Source organism: Adiantum capillus-veneris, chromosome 25 (genome assembly GCF_014529385.1).
Source record: "Adiantum capillus-veneris isolate H3 chromosome 25, ASM1452938v2, whole genome shotgun sequence".
NCBI classification, from domain to species: Eukaryota; Viridiplantae; Streptophyta; class Polypodiopsida; order Polypodiales; family Pteridaceae; genus Adiantum; species Adiantum capillus-veneris.
Genome location: NC_140955.1, coordinates 97,741,743 through 97,768,080, shown reverse-complemented (window position 1 = coordinate 97,768,080; position 26,338 = coordinate 97,741,743). Strand labels below are relative to the sequence as shown.

The window sequence follows — 26,338 nt, the reverse complement described above, 5'->3', positions numbered from 1 at the left end:
AGCTGTAAACCCTCCCTAAATAACACTCCCACTCCTCCTGAGCCCTGTCCTCTGTGCTCTGATCGTGTCTCCCGTCTACAAGCTGTCTCCCATCTGTATCCACTAAAGTGGGGCATAGACTGCCCAGGGGCCTGATGTGTCTCAGAGTAGAAGATGATGTCTCTCCCGTTAAAACTATCTTCAAAGGCACCCATATCAAGGCGCATAGATCCATTACAGTTCTAGGTGGCAACTTTTAGTGTGGTCCCATAGGTCTCGCACCGTCATGTGGCGTGTGGCTCTAGTATTACCACTCTTCCATCTTGGTAGAAGGCAATCTTGCCTTTTTCCCTTTCCGCTCTAATCTCCGGCATTACCTCTTGCATATGAGCGATCTGCGAGAGGGTGAGATCATCAAGATGCCCGTCTTCTTAAGAGTTGGCCTTTTCTTCAAAAAGTCCTTCATTTTAATGGAGGGAAAACGAAGGATGAGTGCCCTTTCCTTCGAGGTTTCCCCATTGCTTCCATTTTTCTTGTTGCCTACTCTCCAAGCTCTTGTGTGCATCGGTTCATGAACCCCCATCAGGGCCATGAGTTCTTTTACTTCTTCGTCCACATTATCTTTGTCTTTAAGGCGGAAAATTCTCACATGTAAAGTGCGCACTTGTTTTCTTTGCTCCTCCTCTAGTGTCCTATTAAAAATAGTGGGTGTGGGCGTGGACGTGATTTCTTTGCCTTTTTCTTTCTTGGCAACCTCGGTCCATTTTTCGGCTTCATCTATCTTCTGTTGAGTCTTGGTGCCACCGAGGAAGTGGTCATTTCTTTGTGCTGCTCTTCTCCCTCTTTGATGGCGCGTACTTGCTCTTTGATCGTGTTTAGTTCTTCTATTACTGAGGGTTGCAATTCTCCTTCTTCAAGTGTGTTTCCTGATGGTGTGTCAGTGAGGTACTTCTTGAGTGACAATTTCTTCATCTTGAGCCGTCACACGGTCTTCCAGTGCATTTATTTTACTTTCTTGGATCAACACGCGTCCTTCAAGCATTTTTATCGTGCCCAGCAGGTTGTGGTTCATCTTGGTAATGGTTTCCGTCATCTCTTCTTTGCACTTTTGAATGGCATCGTCTAAGGGGTCGGCTTTGTCACTCTGCTTCCTCATGCTTACTTGTCGCCGACGGGACCCACACTATGCACACTTCTCTCTCTTCCCCCCCCCCCCCCCCCCCCCCCCCCCCCTCTCTCTCTCTCTCTCTCTCTCTCTCTACGCGGGCATAGACTCTCTCTCTACCCTTTCTCTCTCTACGCTATTCATCACGTTCTTTTTTACCTCTTTCTCTCTCTACGCAATTTTGCCCCCCTCTTTCTCTCTCCACGCCACATTTTTCCGCTCTTTCTCTCTCTACGCTCGCAACTCTCTCTCACTATGCAACGGGAGGGGGGGGGGGGGGGGGGGGGGGGGGGGCAGGAGCGGGGGTAGAGCAGAGGTCGTGAGCGGGGCTGCAGAACAGGGCAGGGCGCGAGTGGGGCAGGGCAGCGGGAGCGAGGGGGGGGGGGGGGGGGGGGGGGGGGGGGGGGGGGGGGCAGCGGGAGCGGGGTGCAGAGCAGAAGTCGTGAGCGGGGCTGCAGAACAGGGCAGGGCAGCGGGAGCGAAGTGCAGGGCAGGCGCGGGGTGCAGAGCGGGGGCGAGAGAGATGCAAAGCAGAGCAGGGCAGGGGGGGAGAGAGAGAGAGAGAGAGAGAGAGAGAGAGAGAGAGAGAGAGAGAGAGAGAGAGAAGCAGCACGAGCCCTAGCGATGGCTGATTCTACTCCTCGCAGGAGGCTTGTCCCTCGCGAAGGCTGCTCCCTTGTGACCCTGCGGCAATCTACCCTTGCCCCTCCACGCACCCTTGCCCTATCGCAGTTTGCTCCCATGCGGCCTGGTCCCCTCCCCTCTTCCGCAACTTGGCTCCCCTCTACTCCCCTGCGGGCTGGTTCCCTTTCCCTTGGCCACAGCAACTCTCCTTCACAGATCCAGGCTTCGCAAGATCTTCAATGGCCTCTGCACTGATTTGTTCGTGGCCTCTTCCTCAGCTTCTCCGTCTTCTTGCCAGAATTCCAAGCTACGCCCCCACCTTCAACACCGAGCCCGTCAGGACAATGTCTCTGCCTGGAGAAGGTTGCCTCCCTGGCTTTGCTTCCACACCAGTTTCTTCACTTGGTGCTGCAGACTCCCTGACACTTGTTCGGGCGCTTCTCCCAATGTTGATCCTGTTGGTTCGTTGGTGCTCTCCGGTTTCGGGTTTGGTCTTTCCTCTTTGGTTCTTGTTTTGTTTTTGCTTTTGTGGTTGTTTTTGCTTTTTGCTTCTGGTCAGTGCATCTCTCTGTTGGCTTGCTTCTGGGTGTGTGTGTTTGAGTGCATGCGAGTGTGTGCGTAGAAGCTTGCTTTGAGTCTTTGTGAATGTGTGTCGCTTGTTGGCCACTCAAGGCTTGCTTTCGGGCGTGTTGCACGCGTGCGAATGTGCGTGCATGAAAGCTTGTCCTTCTGGTTTGTGCGTGCGAGTGAAAGCTTGTCGTTCTGGTTTGTTTGTTTGTTTGTTTTTGTTTGTGTTATATTCCTTCCCTCTTTTTTTGGTGGGGTTGGGGGGTTGTTTTTGGGGTTTTGGTATTTGTTGCTTGTTGGCGGTTGGTTTGTTCAGGGTCAGCTAGCTGCTCTCATCTCTGTTCTCTCTACCAAGCTTCTTCGGCAGATTTTCACCTGGATGTTGTGTCAAAGCCTCCTACACTGTCTCCGGGAAGCTCCATCTCCAGCCATGGTCTCCAGGAGCCACCATCAACAAGTAGACTACTCGATCTTCTATAAGAAAGCGCCTTGTCAGCTCTGGTGGCTTTTGGTGGCTCCAGTGCTTGATTTACGGTTGCTCAATGGGCTTTTAGTTGAAGCGCATATCTTTCAGACTCTACTGCCATCATCTCTCCACTTAGCTTGTCAGGGCACTTTTTACTTTCTTTAGGAGAGGTTTTTTACCTTAGCCTTCAGTCTTTTCCGCTCGGCCATGTGCCTAGTTGTATCTCGTTTTACAATTTTCCGTTTGATGCCTAAGGCTTGCTATGTAACAGTGATGTACTTGCTCTCAGAATAGGAACCATTTGGGCGTTCTGGGAGATTTTCAAGCAATAGAATCAGCCTCCTTTCCTTGGACACACACACACACACACACACACACACACACACACACAGACACACACACAGAGAGAGAGAGAGAGAGAGAGAGAGAGAGAGAGAGAGAGAGAGAGAGAGAGAGAGAGAGATCCAACCATGTTCTTGTGTCTCTTATCAGGACAGGTTTTTTGCCTTAGCCTTCAGTCTTTTCCGTTCGGCCATGTGCCTAGTTGTATCTCGTTTTACAATTTTCCGTTTGATGCCTAAGGCTTGCTATGTAACAGTGATGTACTTGCTCTCAGAATAGGAACCATTTGGGCGTTCTGGGAGATTTTCAAGCAATAGAATCAGCCTCCTTTCCTTGGACACACACACACACACACAGACACACACACAGAGAGAGAGAGAGAGAGAGAGAGAGAGAGAGAGATCCAACCATGTTCTTGTGTCTCTTATCAGGTCTTGTGTGCTGACTGGTGGAATGGGGATTCAATTGTTAGTGGTGGAACGGACAATTTCTTACAAGTGTTCTCCAATTTGCAATTAAGCTGATGTGTATGATGATGAGTTTTCTAAGCCACATTGGATGAGCTCTTTACACAACATTAAAAAGAAGAAATGAGATGCAAGTTCCTCAAGCCCTCTAGTTATGTTCACTCCCACAGGGGCTGAAGGCTTTGTGAGAATTCTTTCTTGGGTTCTCATTATGTTTTGAGAATACAAAGTTACATGAAAACTTGTTTTGTCCTCCCAAACAAACAAATGAGGGTGAAACTACTGATGGAGATTGCAAAAGCAGGTCTGGGTCAAGCTTTAAAATGTTGAACTTCAATGTGCGCTGTGAAAGGTGGCTGTCTTGCTTTTTTCTATGTGCTCAGTTCCATGTATTCTCATGGAAAGATGGCAAGAACCCCTTATTCCCAGACGTGCACACATTCTCAAAAAGCCTGTGGATTAGTGCCACATTGCAAGCTAATGATGGCCAGCCTTGTTCTTGTAAAAAGGGCGTTGACTAATCATCATCGTGTGTGTATCTAGGCCAATTTGAGAGATACTCGACATTTGTTTTCGTAGTCCTGTAACTATGGACATTTGAGTAGTGGTTCACACTCTTTCTCATCCTCTTATGTAGGTTACTATAAAGTTGCACCTTGTTCGTCCTCTTATTCTTACATAGGCCTTTGTGACGTTTCATGTTGCTTTAAATATTGCATCGTGATTCATGCAAGCTTCTGTGTGATAGATAAGATGCCCTCGGATATGCATGTCAAGTGTATGGTTTATGGGCATATGCTCAGTGTATGGGTGGGTATGGTTATGCATGTTGTGTGTGAGCATTGCATGTGTATGGGCACGGATGTGCTTCTCTGTTTCTTTGGGGGTTTTGACCGTGTTTGTTGCCTTATTTGCGTACTACGTTGCACAAGTTGATATTGGTGCTCTTTTGGCCTTAATATGATGTTGTGAATTATCTCAATGATGAGCTACATCGAAACATATGCTTTTGAGCTTTATCTTAATGCAAAGGGAAAAAGAGCATGTAATGAGCAATAGATTAGTATCAGGACACACTTATGATTCCAATTCCCAATGGTACACGCTTATGTTCCAGGAAAGCTACCATCAATAAATCCTTGGGGAAGGGAGGATGCAAGAGAGAATATTGTTGCATGGTTATGAGGAAAACATGCTGCTTGAAGCTTTCAATGGCTCGAACTCCATTTAAAAAGAGTGTGCTTCATGGGTGCCATTGAACTCTTTTGAGAGCGATTTATTTTAAGTTTCATGTTCCAACTTGGTATTAGAGCTCATGGTTAAAGCGTAGGCTTCTCTATTCGTTGCCTTTATATCACTCAGCCCTTTTATCATTGTGCATTTAGGTATGTGTTATCATTTCGTCAGTGCTATGGTTGCAATTGGCACGTAGACTAATCATCTATCGTGTGAGAGGTGGTCCTATGCCAGCAACAATGACAAGACTCAAATGACCATGGCTTGAAAGTCCAAGAGTACTATGGAAACGTTGCTAGCTTCATTACTTTGGTTGCTAATTGCATTCTTGGTTGATCATATCTTCTTTTTTTCCGAGAAAAAGATCCTTATATTAGTTAATGAAAACTGCCCATAGGGCTACATCCACCTCTGCAAGAGAGGGTTACAACAAGCATGATGGGCAGACTCTCCCAATGAAAAAACATATATACAATGAGGCTAAATCAAGAGATGGGAGGAGGGAAGAGCCACACAGGTGGACAGTAGTGCCATCTGAGCACCCCTTGGAGTATGGTGTAGAAAGGCCCAGGGCGCCAGAGTCAAAGGAAAGCCTCGCGGCGCTGTGCATGCGGTCGGAGCTACCCTGTAGTCCCTCAAGTTGTCCTCTGAGAGTATGGATCAGCTCTAGCTAAAAGTCACGAACAGTCTCTGTTGGTGGCACAGGGCGAGCCTCAAAGATGCGGAAACAGCGGGCCCGCCAGATGAACCAAAGTGTCAGGCCACTAATGAGCTCCCAACACTCCTCTCTCACTGCACCACTCTTGTGGAGTAAGCTCTGTAGCAGGCTGGAGTGTAGGTTGTCCCCCTTGCATCATTATCATCGTGTTGGTGGAAGATAGCTCAAACTGAAGTGTCGGGCCCGTGAGTGTGGACCAGGCCGTTGCCCCCCAAGTGTACTGTCGAGCCGTGGAGAGAGCAGACATCAGTCAAAGAACTCGTAGCCACACCTGTTGGGCCGAGGGATAGTCCCAAAGACAATGACGTTGACTCTCCACCAACTGGTCACACAGGTTGCACATGTTGCCGAGAGAGCACTATGCACAAGCCAACTCCCTACTGTTGTGGCTCTGTGTGCAACCAACCACTAAAACAAAGTGACGCGCCTCGGCTAGTCCCACAGCCTCTGTTAAAAGGCTGCCAAGAACTCGACTGTGAGGCCCTCCTCCTGCCAATGACGTGCTGCAGCGGGGCGGGCCTCTCTCTGTGCTGCAAGTATATGACGTCCAAGCCGAACAGTGTACTGAAAGAAGGGGACTCCTAGGCGGTTTGCAGAAGAGAAGGGGTCCCTCCATAGCCACTCACCATGATCCCACTGTATTCGTGCCAGTGGACAACACTCACAAGCCCATAGCCTCCAGTGTCCAGTCTCAAGAGTTGCTGGGTCAGGGTCTATGACGCAAGTGCTCCCACAGATGCCCACAACTCGGATCCTTTGGAAACAGCACTCTGCTACCTGTGGGGCCTCTATTGCAACTCGCTGTAATCATCCCCCACCCTGAAGCTCGAAGAACAAGGCTGGGACAATCTCTGAGCAGGCCCTGATTGAAATGAGAACCTCCAGTCGTGTGAAGGCTCCTATCCACCGGGGTGCTACTGGCTCGAGAGGCGTGAGCCACTCATCTGGAACTGACTCTGAGATGTCCTGACACATGCTCTGCACCCCTCATGCCCTGGATCTGGAAACCCTGTACCTCCTCTGACAAACCTGTGAACTCTAGCCGGTCACCTAGAGAGCGTGCTGGACCTGCTGCCATGGGACCCTAAGAAACATGAGGCCGACTCCCAACCAAGTGGCCTCTCTGAGTGCTAACCATGGGGTCACTGCCGTAGGCTCTCCTCCGTGTATGCCGGTTGTCTCTGCTCTAGGCCACGCCGTAAGAGCTCCCAAGATCGAAGCAAACTCACAGCGAAGCGGTCTTCCAGTCTCCTACTCAAACCAACTCGGCGCAACTCGGTAAAGATCCATCTGGCCGAAGGTTGCCAAGGGCCTCCTGACTGAGGCACCCTGGCACGAAGCCTCTGCAGCAAGAACTTCTTCCAGGGCTCCTCGCCTGGAAGAAGTCCTCTGACGACGAACTTCCTAAGAAGGGCTCTGCTGTGCTGTACTGGATCAATGATCCCAAGCCCTCCCTGAGAACAAGAAAGTGTGATGACCGACCAAGCCACCTTGGCTCGGGCAATTTGAGTGTCACGACCTGACCAAAGGAAGTTCTTGATTAGGCTCTCTACCTGGCTGATACAAGAACTGGAGAAGATCCAGCAAGAAGTGATGTACCACATAGTCGCCAACAACACCTGGTTGGCAACTACTACTCTACCAGCCAGCGAAAGTCGTGCTGAGCTCCAATGTAACAGCTTTCTCCTGATGGATAGGAGAAGAGGAGCAATTTGCTGCTCGCGGGACAAGTCCAAAACAACCTGACAACCCAAGTACCGAACTGCAATGCCTGGGGGAATCCACCTGAAACCCTCTCCTGACATCCAATCTGGCGCACAGGAGCACTGCCAACCGAGAAAGCCACTGTCTTTCTCCAGTTGATCAGTGCGCCCGATGCACAACAGAAGGTCTCCAAAGCCTGCTCACATCTGTGTAGATTGGCCTCCTGGCCCTCTAAGTACAAGGCTGAGTCGTCGGCAAGCTCAGCGTCCAGAAGCTCATCTCCTTGAATAGGGAGTGCTAAGCCCCTCAGACCAACCTGCTGTGACACCAAAAATCTGCTCATCGCCTCCGCATAGAACAAAAAGAGAAAGGGGGAGCATGAAACGCTCACCTCTACCTCCTGCCAAAAGCACCTGAATGTGAGCTTGTCTGTACAAAGCTGACACCCCTCTGATCCAAGCATCTGAGAAGCCCATCCTGCATAGAGTGCCCTCTAGAAAGTCCCAGTCAACTCTGTCGTATGTCTTCTCAAAATCGAGAAGAAGAATCACAAGGTCCTCCCCACGGAGCCGTGCCAGGGCAGAAGCCTCCCAAAAAGTGCTTGACAAAACTTGTCTGAGTCCCATGTATAAGGGTCTCCAAAAGTGGCTGAATCCTCAAACTCAGAGCCTTGGCAAGAATTTTTTAGGGCTCAGTTGAGGAATGTGATGGGGCGACACTGTCGAATCTCATTCAAGGAGCCACCCTCCTTTGGAATGAGGTAAATCAGGCCCTCACTCATGCTATCCGCAATCACTCCTGTGTGCAAAATGTACTGTAAGGCACTACAAAGATCTGGGCCAAGCAGGTCCCAGTAATCCAAGAAGAAGCTGGGAGTCAACCCATCCTCACCTGGACAGCTACCACGAGGGAGGGCCCTAAGAGCTGTGTGTAGCTCCTCAAGCTCAAGAGGCATCTCTAGCCTGTGGCGCATCTCCTCAGTCACAAGACAAGGCATTTGTGGCCAAACCTGCTCCCTGCATGCATCTTGCCGCTCTGACTGGGGCTCAGCCGACAGTAACTCACGATAAAAGTCAGTAGCAACTGCACGCATATCCTCGGGCTCACAAACAACTGACCCATCGGGTCTCCTCAACTGATTGACCTTGGCATGCGAGTGCCGAGGTCCCACTGTCTCAAAAAAAGCACCTGTCACTTTGTCACCAACCTGAGTCCACTGAGATGCCTGTCGATGAAAGGAAAACTCAGGATGCCTCTCCTCTGTGCAAGCAAGCTGCTGTCGAGGCTGCTGTAACTGCTCCTTCAACCATGGACTGTCTGGATGTTGCTCCTGCATCCTCTGTAGTGAAGCAATGCCCCGTCTGAGGCGCTGCTCCTCCTCTCTTGCTGTAGCCCGTCGAGCCAGAGACTCCTGGAGAGAAAGAGCGCGGGTAGGCAGGGGGCGGCCCACGAGGACAGGCAGCGGGGCAGTGGGGGAGGGGGGGGGGGGGCTAGGCATGCGCAGGTGGGCAGCAGTAGCGAGCTAGAGAGAAAGTCTTCCGGTTGATCATATCTTATAGATAGTCAAACAATTAAGTGTACAAGCTTGAACAAATTGAGCTTTACCGATAGGCCCAATGCCTAGTTAGCAAATTAATACAATTAGATTGAAGGATGCCCTTAATTGGAAGCCTTTAAAAAAGATGGAAAACCTCTCGGCCAGTACATGGTCCAATTAACGTGTACCAAATTGATATAAATAGTGACCAATTTGTCTAGAAGTACTTTTATTCAATGTACGAATAAGATGTGTGTGTGGGTTATGAGAGTTTTGAAACAAGTGTTCACATTTTAAGTTGAGAAAAATTGGAGCACCTTGACTAAATTGAAGATGATGGCTCAAGAGTTGTAGGGGGGATAAATTCCCATGACATAGCTCCAAGCGTCTACAACACACGCCAACTTTTGGATGAAGAGTTTGAATCTTACCTGGTTAGATTTTTTCTTGCCTAATGCCACTTATTCACCCTTTGTCTAAAAATCATTCTGCTTCTAAAAGATTTGACCCTTCCACTACTTAGTTTCACTCCACATTCTCATTTATATCCTTGCATTGTTACAAAGAACTAATAGGGTTTCCAAGGTGAGGGTTGCAAAAAAGCTGAAGACATGGCGTATAATTCTTTTACCTAGCATACCTAGTCTTACCATTAAGACATGAAGGTTTGTTTTCAATTGACTGTATGTTGAGCCAGGTGTTGTGCCAAGTTAGTAAAATTCAACTACAATATATCCATCTTGACGTCACTTATTGTACATGGAACGTCGATTGTGGTTGCAGCTATTGCAATGGAAGTATGCAAACTAGGGTAAGGCAGCCAGTTTAGAGACGAAATTTTTTGACCCCCAGGTTAGATACATATCCACCCCCAATTTAGAGGCAAGAACTTTGGCATATTCCAAGAATCTTGCTTATGTGTTTTGTTGTGAATTAGGGTTGCAGAGAAACACACACAGCTTGGGGAAGACGAAGGAACCTCAAGGCACACAATAGAGAGTGTGTTACTTAGTATGCAATGGAAAGATAGATAGCCCTAGAATGATGGGCGTATATACAATGCTCGGGGGAAAAAACCTCATAAAGAGGGAAAAAATACCCCGGCGGTCCTAGTGTGTTCACACACATCACTACCACATGTATATGGTAACAAATCCCCCCTGAGTGATGCGGGAAAAAATACCCCGGCGGTCCTAGTGATGTGTTCACACACATCACTACCACATGTATATGGTAACAAATCCCCCCTGGAGTGATGCGGTGAACGAGAGCTGGCACATGAGTAAAGGGAAGTGCCATGACATGATTAGTCCACAAAGGGGAGTAAGTCCAAAGCTTTGCGGAAAGCTTCAAGCTTCTCACGAGACAATGCCTTTGTGAAAAGATCTGCAAGGTTGTCTTGGCACATAAGCCAAGCTGATCTCTCCTGTTGAGAGACTCTCCTTGACATAGTGGTAATGCACCTCAATGTGCTTTGTGCGAGCATGAAAAAGTGGGTTCCTCGCAACTGCGAATGCGCTCTGACTGTTAGTGTAGATAGTGTTGGCAGTGTCTTGTCCAACACCCAAATCAGCCATAAGGCGTCTGAGCCATACACACTCAACTGTAGTTGTGAAGATTGCCCTGTACTGAGCCTCACAACTCCAAGTGGCCACAGTAGGTTGCTTCTTGCTCAACCATGATATACATGAACTGCCAAGCATGAAACAAAAACCACTTGTGGACACTCGCGTGTGAAAACAACCAACCCAATATGAGTCCGAAAAAGCATGTAAGTCTGGCGGTAATGATCCCCCTTTGGGATAAAACAAGCCAAGATGTAAAGTGCCACTAAGGTAGTGGAAAATCCTCTTGACAGCTTGCCAATGCTTAGACCCTCGGCTATGCATAAATCTGCTGACCTGTGAGACTGCAAACTGAATATCCAGCCTCGTGTTGCATACAGAAATGAGGCAGCCAATAGCAGTTTGGTAAAGAGTGACATCAACAGGATCGCCAGCATCATGTAGACTCAACTTCAAACCTGTTTCCATGGGAGTGGCAATAGGTTTGCAATCCTCAAGTCCAAACTTACATAGCAATGTCTCCATGTAACTTTTCTGACACAAGGCAATACCACCATCACACTGCTCAAACTGTATACCCAAGTAATGATACAACAACCCCAAATCTTTTATCTTGAAAGTAGCGTCCAAATCAGTCTTAAATTCAGCAATATGTCTCTCATTTGGTCCAGTGATCAACAAATCATCAACATAAAGAATTACAATGAAAAGTACATCACCCTCACACTTTACATACAATGTGCTTTCTGTTGGACTGTTACGAAAGCCTCGTTTGACCAAATGAGTGTCAGCTTTCTCATACCAAGCACGAGGAGATTGCTTCAACCCATACAAAGCCTTCTTACATCTGCACACTTTGTCCTCTTGTCCTTTTATGACAAAATCGCGAGACTGCGTTACATAAACTTCCTCAAATATGTCACCATTCAAGAACGCAGTAACAATGTCTGATTGATGTACATCCCAACCAAAATGAGCTGCCAATGCACATAGAAAACGCAGAGTAGTCATACGACAAGTGGGAGAAAAGGTCTCTTCATAATCTATGCCTTTTTGCTGTGCATAACCCTTTACAACAAGTCAAACCTTATGGCGATCGATCTCACCATCCGGCTTGCGTTTCACCTTGTAAACCCACTTCGTACCAAAGGCCTTTTTGCCAGGAGGAAAATCACATAAAGTTCTTGTGTCATTTTCTATAAGTGCATCATATTCTGATTGCATGGTAGCCATCCAATTTTCTGAATTTTGTGCTTCATCAAAAGACAGAGGCTCCTCAACATAAGCTAGACATAGCCAAAGCATAACAATCTGATGCGTGGCGAGAGCCTGAACGAGTACGACTAGACAAAGGTGCATCCAATTTACTGTCACACAAAGTGTGCACCAACCATTTTGACATACCTCTAGCGTGCTCATTTTGAGCCCTTTCCTCATCAAGTACATCATGTACATCTGCATCAGTAATAGGCTGATCTGTAACATTTTCTGAAACCCCCATAGGTTGTACATTTTCCTCATTGGAACTTACATTCATATTTCCACCACTGAAAAGAGGGTACAAAGTGTCATAAATGTCATGTGAGCTTACATTATTGTCTCTACTACATGAGACAAGGGTTGAACAGAATCTTCCACAAACACTACATCTCGTGAAACCAGAATACGTTTTGTTTGCGGATGATACAACCTGTAACCTTTGCTTTTAGCACTATAACCAACAAAAATACATTTGACAGCCTTATCATCCAATTTTCTGCGTTGTGTTTGTGGCACCAAAGCACTATGCCAAACAGCCAAAAACACGCATATGCTCAATAGAAGGCTTTCTATCATGCCATGCTTCATATGGAGTAATAGACTGCAAAGCTTTCGGGAGGACATTTGTTTAGTACATAAGTGGCACACATGATGGCCCGAAGCCAAAATGAATGAGGCAAAGCTTGACTTTTGACCATACATCGTGCCATTTCCGTAAGTGACCTGTTTTTCCTCTCAGCAACACCATTTTGCTGAGGTGTATAAGGCATTGTACATTGCTCTTTTATCCCACAACTAGCCAGAAATGCATTGAATTCATGAGACATATACTCCCCCCCTCGATCGGAACGGAGAGTACCGATAGTACATTTTGAGACATTTTCAACCATAGCCAGAAATTGTTTGAAGCACATAAAAACTTCGGACTTTGCTTTAAGCGGAAATACCCATGCATGCCTGGAGTAATCATCAATGAAAGTCACGAAGTAAAGGTAATTGCCCAAGGACGGAGTTTGCATGGGCCCACAAACATGACTATGCACAAGCTGCAACCTGCATGTAGCCCGAACTGAACCATTCTTTGGAAACTTAGAACGCTGCATCTTACCCAAAATACAGCCTTCACAAACATGTTTGACAGGTGCTTCAAGAGGCGGCAAGAAGCAACCATATCAGATTTCTGCAAACGCCGCAAACTGGCAAAATTCAGATGACCAAAACGTGCATGCCAAAGTTTTGCATCTAAAATAGCCCTTGAATCTGCAACTGCATTTGTAAAATTTTGTCCACACTTGTCATACAAAGTGAGCTTATACAGACCACGGCACAAAAGGCCAGATGCAACAATTTCATTACCAAAACTGAGAACATGAACTGTACATCTGTCATCCACAAATTTGACTACAAGTCCAAGTCTAGCAAGTGCGGATACAGACGAGATTCTTCTTGATCCCAGGTACATAAAGTGCATCAACAAGTGTGAAGGAACTGGCATTTGCAGCAGTAAGCACAATCTTTTCATCTCCCTAAACCGGATAAGAGGCATTGTTGGCACAAGTGACTGAATTCCCGTGAGGGACAGACTCGAGAGAGGTGAACAATTTATGATGTGAGGTAATGTGCTTTGTAGCACCACTGTCGAAATATCACACATGTGAATCTGCAGCAACTGACAAGCATGCATCATGGACAACAGGATTGTAAGTGCACTCTGCGCTAAAAGCCCATTCTGCATCAACATCAGCATTATAGTCTCCTTTCACAGAAGACTCAACAATGGCTGCATTTGTAGTGGAACCAACATTTGCAGTGGAACCACCCTCTTTCTTCTTAGCCTCTTTGGCCTTCAACTTAGGACACGACTTGATCAAGTGATCATTAGCTTTACAATAATGGCAACGCATCTTCTTTTTGCCCTTATCACCAGAATTGCCGGACGAAGTGCTGCCAGCAGAAGCATTGGGAACAGAAGTTTTGCCACTCGTAGAAGAACCATAAGAAGTGGCTGCATTGCTGTTGCCACCCTTTCTTTGAGAAGCAATAAAAGCCTGTTCAACTGCACTCTGTCTAGTCTTGTTTTTTCTAGAAAGTGACTTGCAACAACAATGTGCATAATGCATCAAACTTGACAACTTCTGGATTTCCTTGGGTCATAAGTCTCCAAGTACTAGCAAAAGTCTGATAAGAATTTTGGTAAGGCATCAAGAACAGTCTGCACAAAGTAACTGTCTGAAATGACTTCACTTGTAGAAATAAGTTGCTCATTGATATCCTTGACACTAAAAAGGAAAGTGTCCATATCATCTTCCTCGTGCATAATCTTCGACTGCAACTCTTTACGCAGCAAAGCAATTTTAGCTTCATTGCAACTTGCATAAAGACCAGCCAAATATCCCAAGCCTGTTTTGCAGATTTTGCTGAACGGATGTGTGGAACAATAGTGCGCTTCACAGACAACGCAATCAATGCATGAGTCTACGCATCCTTTACATCCCAACGAGCTTGTTCTACCGTAGGAAAAACAACTCTAATAGCAGCAATCCTTGCAGCAAGACCTGCAACATCCTCAACATCGCCTACATCCTCAGAACCAGGACGTACATCAATGCCTTGCAAAATATTCCAGACGCCCTTTGACATCAGAACGTGTTGCATCATATAAGCTCAGATAGGGTAATTGTCCCCATCCAACATGTCCTCAACCACAAACATCTTGAAGACATCTGTGTTGTTGTCAGCCATGGTAAATGTTGCACCTGATGTGTAAACTGCTCGAAAATAGGAGAAACGGAGCGGGAACAACACGTGCTATATAGCACAAAATGTAGAAGACTGTAAGGCACCCGTTATGCAAAAAATGACACTGACAGAATCTCTGCACAAAATGACGAAATTGCATGTGCAATACTGCCTGTAGTGGAAACGGAGGCCGAAATGAGCCCGAACCCAAAATATTTGTTGACCTGCAAACGTTCGCCAAAGCTCACTGAAATCGGAGAAAGTGAGCAGGCGTGTGCTGGAGTAGCTGGCGACTAAGCCCGGGAGGACGCAACCTGCTCTGATACCAATTGTTGGAATTAGGGTTGCAGAGAAACACACACAGCTTGGGGAAGACGAAGGAAGCTCAAGGCACACAATAGAGAGTGTGTTACTTAGTATGCAATGGAAAGATAGATAGCCCTAGAGTGATGGGCGTATATACAATGCTCGGGGGAAAAAACCTCCTAAAGAGGGAAAAAATGCCCTGACGGTCCTAGTGTGTTCACACATATCACTGCCACATGTATATGGTAACATTTACATGTGTGGAAATAATCAAAGATATTATTTGTGTTCATTAACCTCATCACAAGATGCATTTCTATCCGCCTTATAGGTTGGCTATCTCTTTCACCATCACACTTACATCATCATTTTCACGTGGATTTGTCTACATGGCTTGACCTAGGTGGAGTGGTTGTTTACACAAGAGGCGCAACAAAGGTCACACAAAAAACAGGCTATATTAATGATTGAGAAACTCCATGGTACAAAAAGTGAAATGACATTTGGTTGATTATATGAAGAGGATTCATTCACCCCCGTTCCTCACCATTTGCATTGCCTATTCTTTGGTGATTGTAATGCAGACATTCATGGACTACATTTGGTTAGTGATTGTTACCCTATGTCTCAAATGGACTAGTTATTTGACAACCTCCATAGAGGAACATACTTTTTTAGAATTGACTAGAGATTAGGGCATAATCATGAGGATAAAGTCTAGAGTATGTTAGAACTTAGTTTGGACATGATGACTTCTTGGTCATGCCATTTGGTTTGGACAATGCACAAGAAACATTGAGGACAATGTTATGCATCTATAATTACTACAATATCTATATATTTAGATACACAATGAAAAACTAAAATATTTACAATTAGTGTTTGAGTCTTACATATGCACACTCTACTTTTAGAGGGAAATTTCTTTTTGTTACAAAAAGGATTCATTATTTGAGCCCTCGATTTATTTAGAAAAGTAGTTGGATGGAACTAGAAAGCGAAAGATTTCCTTAACGGCTTACATCGAGAAAGCGAAAGATTTCCTAAACGGCAATCAAATAAACACTACAAAAATGAAATCTACATTTTTCTATAGAGATAGACACGAAGGAACCTCAAAAAAAGAAATTTATTGTCAAATGGCTCATGTCAAAGAGTCTCAAGGAATCGCAAACTAATTCTAGGCATGCCTGGTTTCTACCGATAGCATGTGAAGGATTTTACATGGATGTTGACTAACCACTTGCAATCAAAGTTAAAAAGTATCAATTGGGAAACTATCCACACCAAAGTAGCTTTGAAAATATCAAAGTAGCTATGGCTTCAATATGTTTTTGAGTGTTATCGACCCTAATGATTTTTTTTTATGTTGGAGATTGAGCCAAGTAGTGAGGCATTTGCAATAGTGTTGCTACTATTTAGGGGGAACCCTATTGTATTTGAGAATAAAATCTTAATGAATCTCACTATAAGGACTTGGTTTATGAGTGAGAAGTACCATGAACTTTTTATGCTCTCGAAAATTGGCAATGTAGATCATCCACATCACTTGAAAGATGCTTCAAGGGAAAATGTCTAACATTGTTGGTGTGAAGCACTTTTTTTTAGTGAGATCTAGGGTACAGGAGCCACTGAAAAGACGTGACCAATACAAGTACGCATATAACTTGAAGCTAATATATTGTTGAGATAATGCAAATAGAGGATGGAAATGGATAGATGTGTGAGTAGATCTTCACGAGTGCTACAATTTGATATCCAATTCAATGAAAATCATTGAGCACAAATGTAAAATTGAAGCATTACAATTTGAAATTTCTTAAATTGGCCCCTGCTTTTTAACTGTACCTAACCTGGCTCCTCTACCCTATGCGCACATTGAAGATGCAATTTTATTGGCCAAGTTTATTTCATATGGCCTCCAAAACTTTGTGTTGCAAATCAATAAGTTGAACGTGAAAAAAATTGAGCATTTCAAGGATGAAGGTTTACTGCACTCATTTGGTACTACTTAATGGATCACTTAATGGCTTAAAAAAATTAAAAGGATAACCTAATGGATTCACGATTCTCTTGGCTCGTTTTTTAATTGCTTAAAATACCAAAGTAAAAGCTCACACACAAAAAAACACATGGATGCATAGATATCGATATCCAGAGAGAGGGAATCAGTCCCTGTTCAACCAAGGTTATTGTGAAGGGAAATTAGAGCATCATAACTTTGGTGTCATCGGATCAACAAGAAACACAAGTAATTCTTTGGCACTCGCCTCAGGCAGACACTCAGCCTTCTAAATTCTACAAAACCTTCCACTTTCTTCACAATAAGACAACCATTTACATTTGATTTTGAATCTTCAATGACATTGCACGAACATTTTTCTTTTTCCGAGATTGGGGAGACCTACTTGGTAAGTAAGGGTACCCCCACATGGAGGGGAATAGTTGTTCTAAATTACCCCCTCCTACCTCCCCTAATTGCACCTCTTTGAGGTGTAGCTGCAAAACAAAGGTGTTACCTCCCACCCACTCGTGCATGTGCGTGTGCGTGTGCGTGACACATTCCTCTCTCTTTTACGATTACCCCCCTCATTTTATAGCGATTAGAAAGGACGTGAAAGCAAATATAATTTTGAAGGAAAATCCTTAAAAGTTTAGATAGTACTGTAAGCATGAGTAGTAGAGTTGATCATACATGTAGAGTCTAATAGTTACACCAAGAGAGCCAACGAGATTTTGGAGGAGAAGTGACACTCACATGTAAGCAAGTAATAAATCACTTGGGGATTATGTACCTCGTGGAGTGTCATGCCAAGGGCATACCCAAGGGGGGTCACGGACCTGGGCGAAGAGGCCGGCTATCAGTGTGGATTAGGGATTCAGGCCAAGGGCTATATATATGGGAGGTTGGGCGGTGAATCCAACAAGGTAGTTCTCGGGGCTTCATTTTGGTATCAGAGCTAAAAATAGTCCAAGGGCAAGCGTGGTCCTCTCATGGTTTTGCATGTGCATGCAATAGGGCCGAGGAGCTCCTCTCTTACCAAAGGCAGGGAAGCTCTCTACACATAGCCGGAAGACGAAGCCGCGGCCTGGGCAGCAGCCCTATAAGGGGGGAGGAAGAAGGTTTTTTGACCGGCACAAGCAGGCCTGGAAGGAGCGCGAGGGGGAGCCGAGGAGAATCCGCACATCGGCGGGCGCAGTCGAGCAACGCAATGATGTCTCTCTCTCTTTCTCTCTCTAGGCGGCCTGCCCTGTGCGCCATCGCCAAACTTGGTGAGTTTTTGTGTTTTACCATCCACACTCGGGCTGTCTGAGGCCTTAGGGCAAATCTAAAAAAAGGAACACCTCTCCCCTTAGGGCAAGTGCCCACGGCTAAAGGCCCTCCACTCTCCTTGACGGTAAACACTGTGACAACCTCGGCCGGAGCCAGAAAATTCATTGGCAAGTCACCAAATTTCTGCAGAAATTTTCGAAGTTTCAAAAATTTCTTAGTTTTTCGACTAGAGACAGTCGTAGTTCTTCATTCATTTCAACTATTTGCAAAGTGTTCGAAGCTCGACCTATTGATAACAGTTTGGGATTCGACAATCGATTAGACAAGTTCCGCAATAAACGTGACGGGATTACCTTACCTAAAAATCACGTAATTAGCATGGCTGATTAGCGATGATTTTCGGTACCAATGACGGATACAACAGGTTGGCATCAAATCTTTTGATCTCCAGGTATTCTTCTATTTCTTCTTAGCACTACACAGTCGCCTTGGATTCGGATATCAACATGACTTTTGATTTCGAGCACAGTATGCCCGATCCTCCCAATCATGCCTTGCGGTCGGATACTCTCACGGAGGGTACCCGCAAAGCTACGGGAGGAGATGATGCTTATGAATGCTCAATATCCAAGAATTTCGAGCATTTCAAGCACACATAGCGAATTTTGCATCACTAAATGAAAATGTCAGTAAATTATCCACTTTAGTAATGGACAAGGTCCATCTCCGGATTCTCTGCACTCTCTCATCGCGAAGGAGGTGGACGAGTTGTTGAAAAATACAAAGCCATCAATGTTTAAGGGAGAGGACCAAGAGCGCAAGAAGGATGCAGTGAATATCTTTCTCAGCAAGTGGGATGGAATTCACGCCTTACGACGTACTCCGAATGCAGTCAGGGCGCCGCAGACAAGTCTAACTTTGGAATGCAATCCCATAAATGGTGGATGTCTCTCAAGGAGAAGAATATCATACCACAGAGTTGGACAGCTTTGGAGACTATGTTTAGAAAAGAGTTCCTGTCCACAAATGAGGCGGATAGAAATTGGACCGCTTGGGACACATGTTCCATGCGCCAACACCCATCATCGCTTGTATATATCTCACAATATCGGGATGTTGTCCTCAAGTTGGAAGGGTTAGACACCTTTCAACAAGTACGTGGGTTTATCCATGGTCTGACACCAGAGCTTAAGAAGAAGCACGTCAAGACTCAAGACCCTAAAACACTTGATGAGGCCATGGTGAAAGCTCACATTCATGATGATCTAGATGAGAAGAAATTACATAGTACTCATGTGCCTACAAATACACATGTTAATATACGCACATAACATTAAAAAAATAAAAGGAAATTTATAGTAGCCAACTCTGAAGTAGCTAAAAAACCCAAAGGGTCTCGAGGGTCTCTCTCTCCTAAGGAATTTGAGAAGGCTAAAAAAGAGAAGTTATGTTTTCAATGCTTGGGAAGCGGCCATGGGAAAAAGGATTGTCCCAAGGGAAATCTGCTACTGGAGGCAAGGAGAAAGCAGTGCACACGGTGCAACTGCTGTCTCTTGAGTCTTTCACTCGTTTCTCGGAGGTGGAGATCACACGCACTGAGGTGGTGCATGAATGCTGTATCAGAGCTTCCATGTGGCAACAGAACTTCGGTCCACATGAGTTAGTGTGTATGCACGGATCTCTTCAAGGGAACACGGGGCGTATCTTGGTAGATGACGGTGCTATTCACAATTTCATTAACTATGGATTAGTGAAAAGACTCAAATTGCCCCAAACTCTGAGTTCCCACCGCTACAAGGTAGCAATGTTGAATGGCTATGATGCCAAAGTATGGGATACTCAAGTCAGAGTTGTACTGTTGGAAATTCAAGACTATTCCATATCCTTGGATTTTCAGGTTATGAATATGGAGCGAGCAGATGTGGTACTTGGTAGAGAGTGGTTGCATAGCCTAGGACCATCATTGAAGTGTAGCTACGAGCACAAAAGTCTTATGTTTGAATCCCATGGCACACATGTGTTGTTGTTAGGAGAGAAGGATGTGTCTTTCCTCACCACTGATACGTACAACAGAGCTTATGAAGCTCACTTCTGATAATGAAATAGAAGAAGTTTTCTTGTGTTTCTCATTGTGTCATTTTCTTTCAAATGTTGAATCTGTTAAAAATTCCTCAACGCCGCATGCTTCTCTCTCTTGTCTTCCCACAATGGCTACTTCTCTCTCTTCTCAACAAGTAAAGGTTGCTAGTCAGTGAAAAGATTTATTAATGGAATTTCAAGATGTTTTTCCTAATGATACCATCAAGATTATCGCCGACACGATCTGTGCAACATGGAATAGACGTGGAAAGTAAACCAGTCAGTAAACCACCCTACAGAATGAGTCATTCTGAGGCTGTTGAGATGGAACGTTAGCTTGCTGACTATCTTAGGAGAGGATTTATTCAAACGAGTTCTTCACCATGGGCTTCTCCTATCCTATTGGTGAAGAAAAAAGATGATAGTATGCACATGGATGTAGGCTACCATGGGTTAAATGCGGTCATTGTTAAGAACAAGTACCCGATGACCTGTTTGGCAAGCTCACTCATGCTCGTATTTTTACAAAGATCGACTTGCAGTCAAGCTATCATTATTCGTCTTGTTGATATACACAAAATTGCATTCCAAATAGGTTTGGTCATTACGAGTTTTTGGTTATGCCTTTTGGGTTAACCAATGCATCCGCTACTTTCATGACACTCATGGATTGTGTCTTGAGACCATACTTGGGTAAGTTTGTTATCATTTTTCGCGATGAAATTCTTGCATACAGTGCTTCTGAGGAAGAGCACTTGCAACATCTAAGGTAGATGTTTGAATTGCTAAGAGCAAACAATTATAGCCAAAGAATCAAAGTGTGATTTTCTCAAGGAAGAAATTCACTATCTAGGGCATGTTATCTCAGCTCATTAGGGTCAAACTACTCAAAAAGGACTCTTTGTTAATCTAAGGATTAAGGAATAGTCCAATAGTCATTTGACACGTATACAAAAGTATGGCACTCTTGTCTCCTCCATTTTGGGTTTTGGTGGTCCTATTTTGATGGAGAACGGCTAAATGTTTTGATCATAAGACTGAAACTGCTATATTTAGGTGCTTTTGAAGAGTGAGCTCATTAAATTTGCGGCCCAAAGTAATGCAGTCTCATCTTTTATTCTATTTTATATTTCACAAAATCGTTGTCAAAAGATACGAAATCTATGTTAGAAGGCTCTCAAAACAAGGTCATTAATGACAAATCACCTACTTTTTTCAAACGTATACCTTTTTCACTCTCTCTCTCCCTCTATTTTGTGAGAGGTTTAAGTCTTTCCGTCTCTATATTTTCTTTCTTCTTCTCTAATCTCTAAGTTTCCATGGCGTCTTCTACACGTCGCCCTTCACATAACATAACTTCTTGCGACTTCCATAACGTTAGAGAGGATGGTCTTTGGAAGCCCATATCTCTTCGTGTGAATGACTGGGTAACAATGCTTCCTTCATGCAAAGGTGTACACAGAGTGAAGAGAACTAAACGTGATAAAGTAAAAAACCATTGAAAAGGTCGTGTTCTTGCTTTCAAAGTGACCGATAATGGCTGGCTAGCTAAGGTTCAACATGTGTACATGGCCAAGGATATGGTGTTAGATTGGGACGAACTACCTCCCACACTGCATTCTTACTGTAAGTAAAAAAAAAAAAACTTCTATTTGATACAATGAATTTTCATTCTCCCATTGTTTTTTCTCATTTTTTATTCTATTACAGATATATTTCCTTCAACAGCTGTGGAATGGCAGCCTGTGGAGAGTCTAAGTGGGACGTTCAAAGCAATGCATAAAGGGATTGTAGATGCTATGTATGCTGACAAGCCACCTTATTTTTACAAAACAATGGATTTGTTTGTCTATTTTGCAGAATACAAGGTTCCATCACGAGAAGGTACATATGGAGAACTACATCAGTTACCCGTTCCCACCATAAGTTCACTTGACTGGGAAGCTCCTGATGCATGTACTATATCAAGCTTCAAATCCAAGATCAAAGAAGACATCTTAAAGCTATGTCTCCAGGCAGGATATCAAGAAGGATTAAAGTTCGATGGTTCTTGCCTATACATGTAATTGTGGCATGTTTCAAAACAATGGACTTGCAGAGGACAAAGAGGATGTGGCTTATTAGAAGATTTTCTATGACTAAGCTAGATAATGTACTTGGAGACGGATGGAGTACCAAACAAACTTTCCATATTGGCGATAATATTAGTTGTAGAGTAAGCCCAAATTCTATGTCTATCTCATATCAACTATGTCGTCAATCATTAGTTCTGGGCTACGACTATAGGAGATGGAGAAGCAAATTAGGTAGTTGGTTTTCTCTTGACTCTGAGGAAAAATTTCAAGAGTTTGAACTAAAGGTCATAGTCCATCCACACACCGAGTATAGAAGCCTTATAGTAACAACAAATTGGAGACTACATGATGTTAGAGAATCTCTTGACTGATGAAACATCTCCTGAGTATAGATTCAAAGTGGATGGAATTGTGGTGAGCACAAGGATGGAGAATTCATCCTCTTGCATCACATGCCTTCCCCCAAAAAGAGTTGTATTTGAGCCACTTGCAAGGACTTGAAAAAACAAGTTCAATATTGTCATCATTGCATTTTGCAAATATATTTGTCTTTTCTCTACCTTATTGTGATCATTATTTATGTTATTTTAAACTTACGTGACACCATGATACACATTTAAAAATCGAATAGTTGGTATTAAGTATTTGAAGTACAAAATTATGAATCACCAAAGGGTATATGTTTATATGGACAAAATGAACAAACGTGTACATAAATTTTGTGGAGTAATCAATCATGAAATTCCACTTTTCTTTTTGCCTGCCGAGAGGATTCTGCATCCTCAGAGACCCTTTTTCTTTTATGTTTAGAGGGAGTGAAAGTTCAGGAGTGGGTGGTGGTGACTTGGGCTCCTCAGGGCTTGGCACGGGGGACTTGGCAGGGGTTGGTGCTTTGGGCTCCTGAGGAGTGGTTGGCTTGGGTGACTTGGAAACCATCTTTGGCAACATGAATGGTAGCTTGAAAGGTGAGATAGGTGCCTCTCCCTTACTTGTCTTAGCTGGTACGACGCTTTTGAACCTTGAATTTCAATGGTGATTGGAATGGATGGCCTTTTGTATCTGCTCTTCTTTTTGCAAGGCTCTTCTTCTTGGTGGGGCTCTTCCCCTTGGTAGGACTCTTCTTGGCATGGCTCTTCTTTGTAGGACTCTTCTTCTTGTGCTCCCTTTTCTTTGAAGGGTTTTTATTTGTATGGATCTTCTTTGCAGGACTCTTCTTCTTGTGATTCATTTTCTTTGCATCCAAACCCTTGGTGGCTCTACCTTTCTTTGGTGCCAAAGGAGACTCTTTTTCATCTATAGTTGGTGCCCTAGGAGATTCTGGATCATTTGGGTTTATTGATCTTTCCAAAACCATAGAAACAACCTTCTCTCTCACCCATGTGACCCAAGACTCTGGATAGTCATGCAACTGAAACAAATAGGAAAAGAAATTAAAGGACATGAGTACATACATACATAGTTCAGAAATCAAAATAAATCAATGGCACATGAGATACACACTTACAGTGAGTGTAGTCATCCTGCACCTTGACTCAAGATATCTCCATGCATTGGCAAGCACCGTCCATCCACAAGATGTTGAGTCTGTTTGTAAAGGCACTTTTTGATTGTAGTACTTGAAACCTTCTATATTGTAATCCTTATTTGTGGTACTCAGGTAACCAACGATAAGTTTGGTAGCACTGTAAGAAGACATCAATCAAAAAGCTACTAATAGAAAACAATGGGCCATCAAGCATAGATCATACTTCATACTTACAGTTTACTACTCCCATGGATGCTTGACAATGAATTCATAAATATAATATCTTTCTCCAAAAGGTTGAAGATAATAAGACTCCAATGTCCTCTACAAAAAATAACAATTAGCTAGGAATACCACAAAATGTTATAAATAACATGTTAGGAGTTGAGATTTACCCTTCAACATAGGGGTATAGTATGTAATTGCACGTCAGCATGTTAAAATCTTCAAAAAAACTTGAAAGGCTTCCTTGCTTGTTAAAAAGGCACTGTGTCACTAGAGGATCAAGTATGGAAATTTGCATAGCTATAGCCTCTGAAAGATCCCTCATATGACACCTGAAAAGAAAACACATCTTCCAATGAGGCCCTTGTGCCTGCACATGCACTAATAATTAGCAAAGGGGCAACACATACCTAAGACAGATAAAGAACACAGTATCACCAAGCTCAATGTTGGGGTTTACAAGCATACTTGTGTCTTGAGGGAATATGTCACAATACACCTCATCATCCCCACACAAGGAGACATCCACAACCATTTGGCCTGTAACTTTTTCGTAAAGGAGAGAGTTGGATGCTCTTAAAATTTTTGCTTGCTTTGTAAGGATAGCATCCTCTGACATCATGTCTTGCTCCCTCTCAACCTCCTTGCCTGCTTTGATATCCTGGGCCTTTCTTGTCTCATACTGATGTGTAACATCTTCAATGACAACCCCTGAATTTTTTTGCTGCCTGGAAGGGGGGATATTTAAAATTTGGAAGGCCTTAAGATCCTCACTAGGAATAAGCTCAAGAGCCTTATCAAACTTGTACCTCAGCCTTGACACAAGCACAAAATATTTGCTCATAAGTGTGACCATGTGAGCAAATGCAGCTCACATGGAGCCTCCTAAAGGCACATCAAGGCACATCAAGGCACATCAAGGCTTGAGATTGCCACCTTACTGATACAAAGGTTTTGATATTCATCATGCTCACAAGTCTATATGATATCTCTTTGACAACTCTCATGAAAGGTAGCTTTGGAATCGGAAGACAAGTAGACTTTCTACTTTACTTATTTCCCTTAGAGATTTGACTTGATAATTCAATCTGTTTCTAGTAGTAGGCCTCTAGCGAGTTTGTGTAGGTGCTTTCCCTTCTTTCTTTACAACCTCTGAATCGACTGATTCTTTTTGGTTGTCATCAACTTTCTCTAAATCTTTTGGGGCTTGGTAAACTTTTCTTGCAGTTTGTTTTTTCCTCGCCATTTGATAGTCGAAAACTTCTGCCTTTCGTCACAAAATTCTCCAAAACAAGGCCCGCCGGGAGGTCCAAGTGACTTCTAAAGTATCCATAACAATGCGAAAAGAGGTCCTCCCACAATTTGGAAGAGCTCGGTATCGCGTGGTCCGGGAGTATGAAAAGATCTCGCTATTGCGTCGTACGGGAAGATGATGAAATATGGCAAGACATGATAAGATGCACTCCGAAAGTGTGGAAGTACTCGCTATCACGTCGTGTGGGAAAATGTAAAGAATGTAGAAATCGGTGTGTAAATCAGGGAGAAAGGGGGTGTGCGGGTCGACGAAATAACACGAAAGAGGGTTTGCGGGTCGATGAAAGAAGAGATGCCGGAGGATGCTTGAGGTACGAAATGATGCGAACGTGTTGTTTGGGGGAAGGTGAAAAATGAACACGTGACTCGAGCTTTTTATACAACCGACCATCCATATAGTGTTCGTTGAAAGCATTCCACATGGCACATGTGCATGAATGACACGTGTCAATAATGGTCATTTTTTACCTCCTTACTTGATCTCGTCTTTTTGTGGTGTTGTACTTTTTTTGGTGCCGCACGACGCGAGAATCTTTAAGTTTTAACATCAAAGCTCTGTTTCACTTCTCTCTCAACTCTATCTCACTTCTCTCTATCCATTACGTTGGTCCTGCACAACGCAAGGGTGTGTTTGCAAACATTGGATCATTGCTCTATCGCTTCGTTCGGGGTTTTGTTGGCGCATTCTTATCGACTGGCACAACGCGATAGAGGAAGTCTGAAGATTGTTCCTTGTGCTTCTATCGCGCCGTTTGGGTTTTGCTTCCACGGCCTAAACCTCTGTACGACGCGATAGCGGTAGCCCGCAGATTGTGCCTGTGCTTCTATCACACCGTTTCGGTTGAACTTCTTCAGCCTTAGCCTCTTCGTTTTGGTCTAGCTTCTTTGCTTTGTACTTTTTTCCAACCAAACCATGAATGAAGGTCGTGAAGAGATTTTAGAGGAGAGTCCAATTGAGAAGCTCCTTGTTGTTGTCATGGATGGTGACATGGAAGTGTACACCAAGGCATATTAAATATTCAATCCTTTGTTTGATCTTGCAGTTATGCTAGACTATTTGAAGGACTTTTTGTCAGAATAATTTAAAGAGTTTGAAGAGGCAATTGAAGAAAAGTGTTTGGATGGTAAGACTTATTTCCATCTAACTGAATTTACTACCAACTCAATCGAA

The 26,338-nt window shown here is 44.2% G+C and overlaps 1 protein-coding gene across 1 annotated transcript in view; it reads left to right on the top strand.

Annotated features, from left to right (window-relative positions):
* Positions 1–4,234, top strand: part of LOC147425349 (Transducin/WD40 repeat-like superfamily protein) — a 90,176-nt gene extending 85,942 nt beyond the window's left edge. The window contains exon 14 of the mRNA XM_086499410.1: positions 3,575–4,234. Coding sequence (XP_086355536.1) covers positions 3,575–3,667 — 93 coding nt within the window. The 3' untranslated portion in view covers positions 3,668–4,234. The remainder of the gene's footprint in view (positions 1–3,574) is intronic.
* The last annotated feature ends 22,104 nt before the right edge of the window (positions 4,235–26,338 follow it).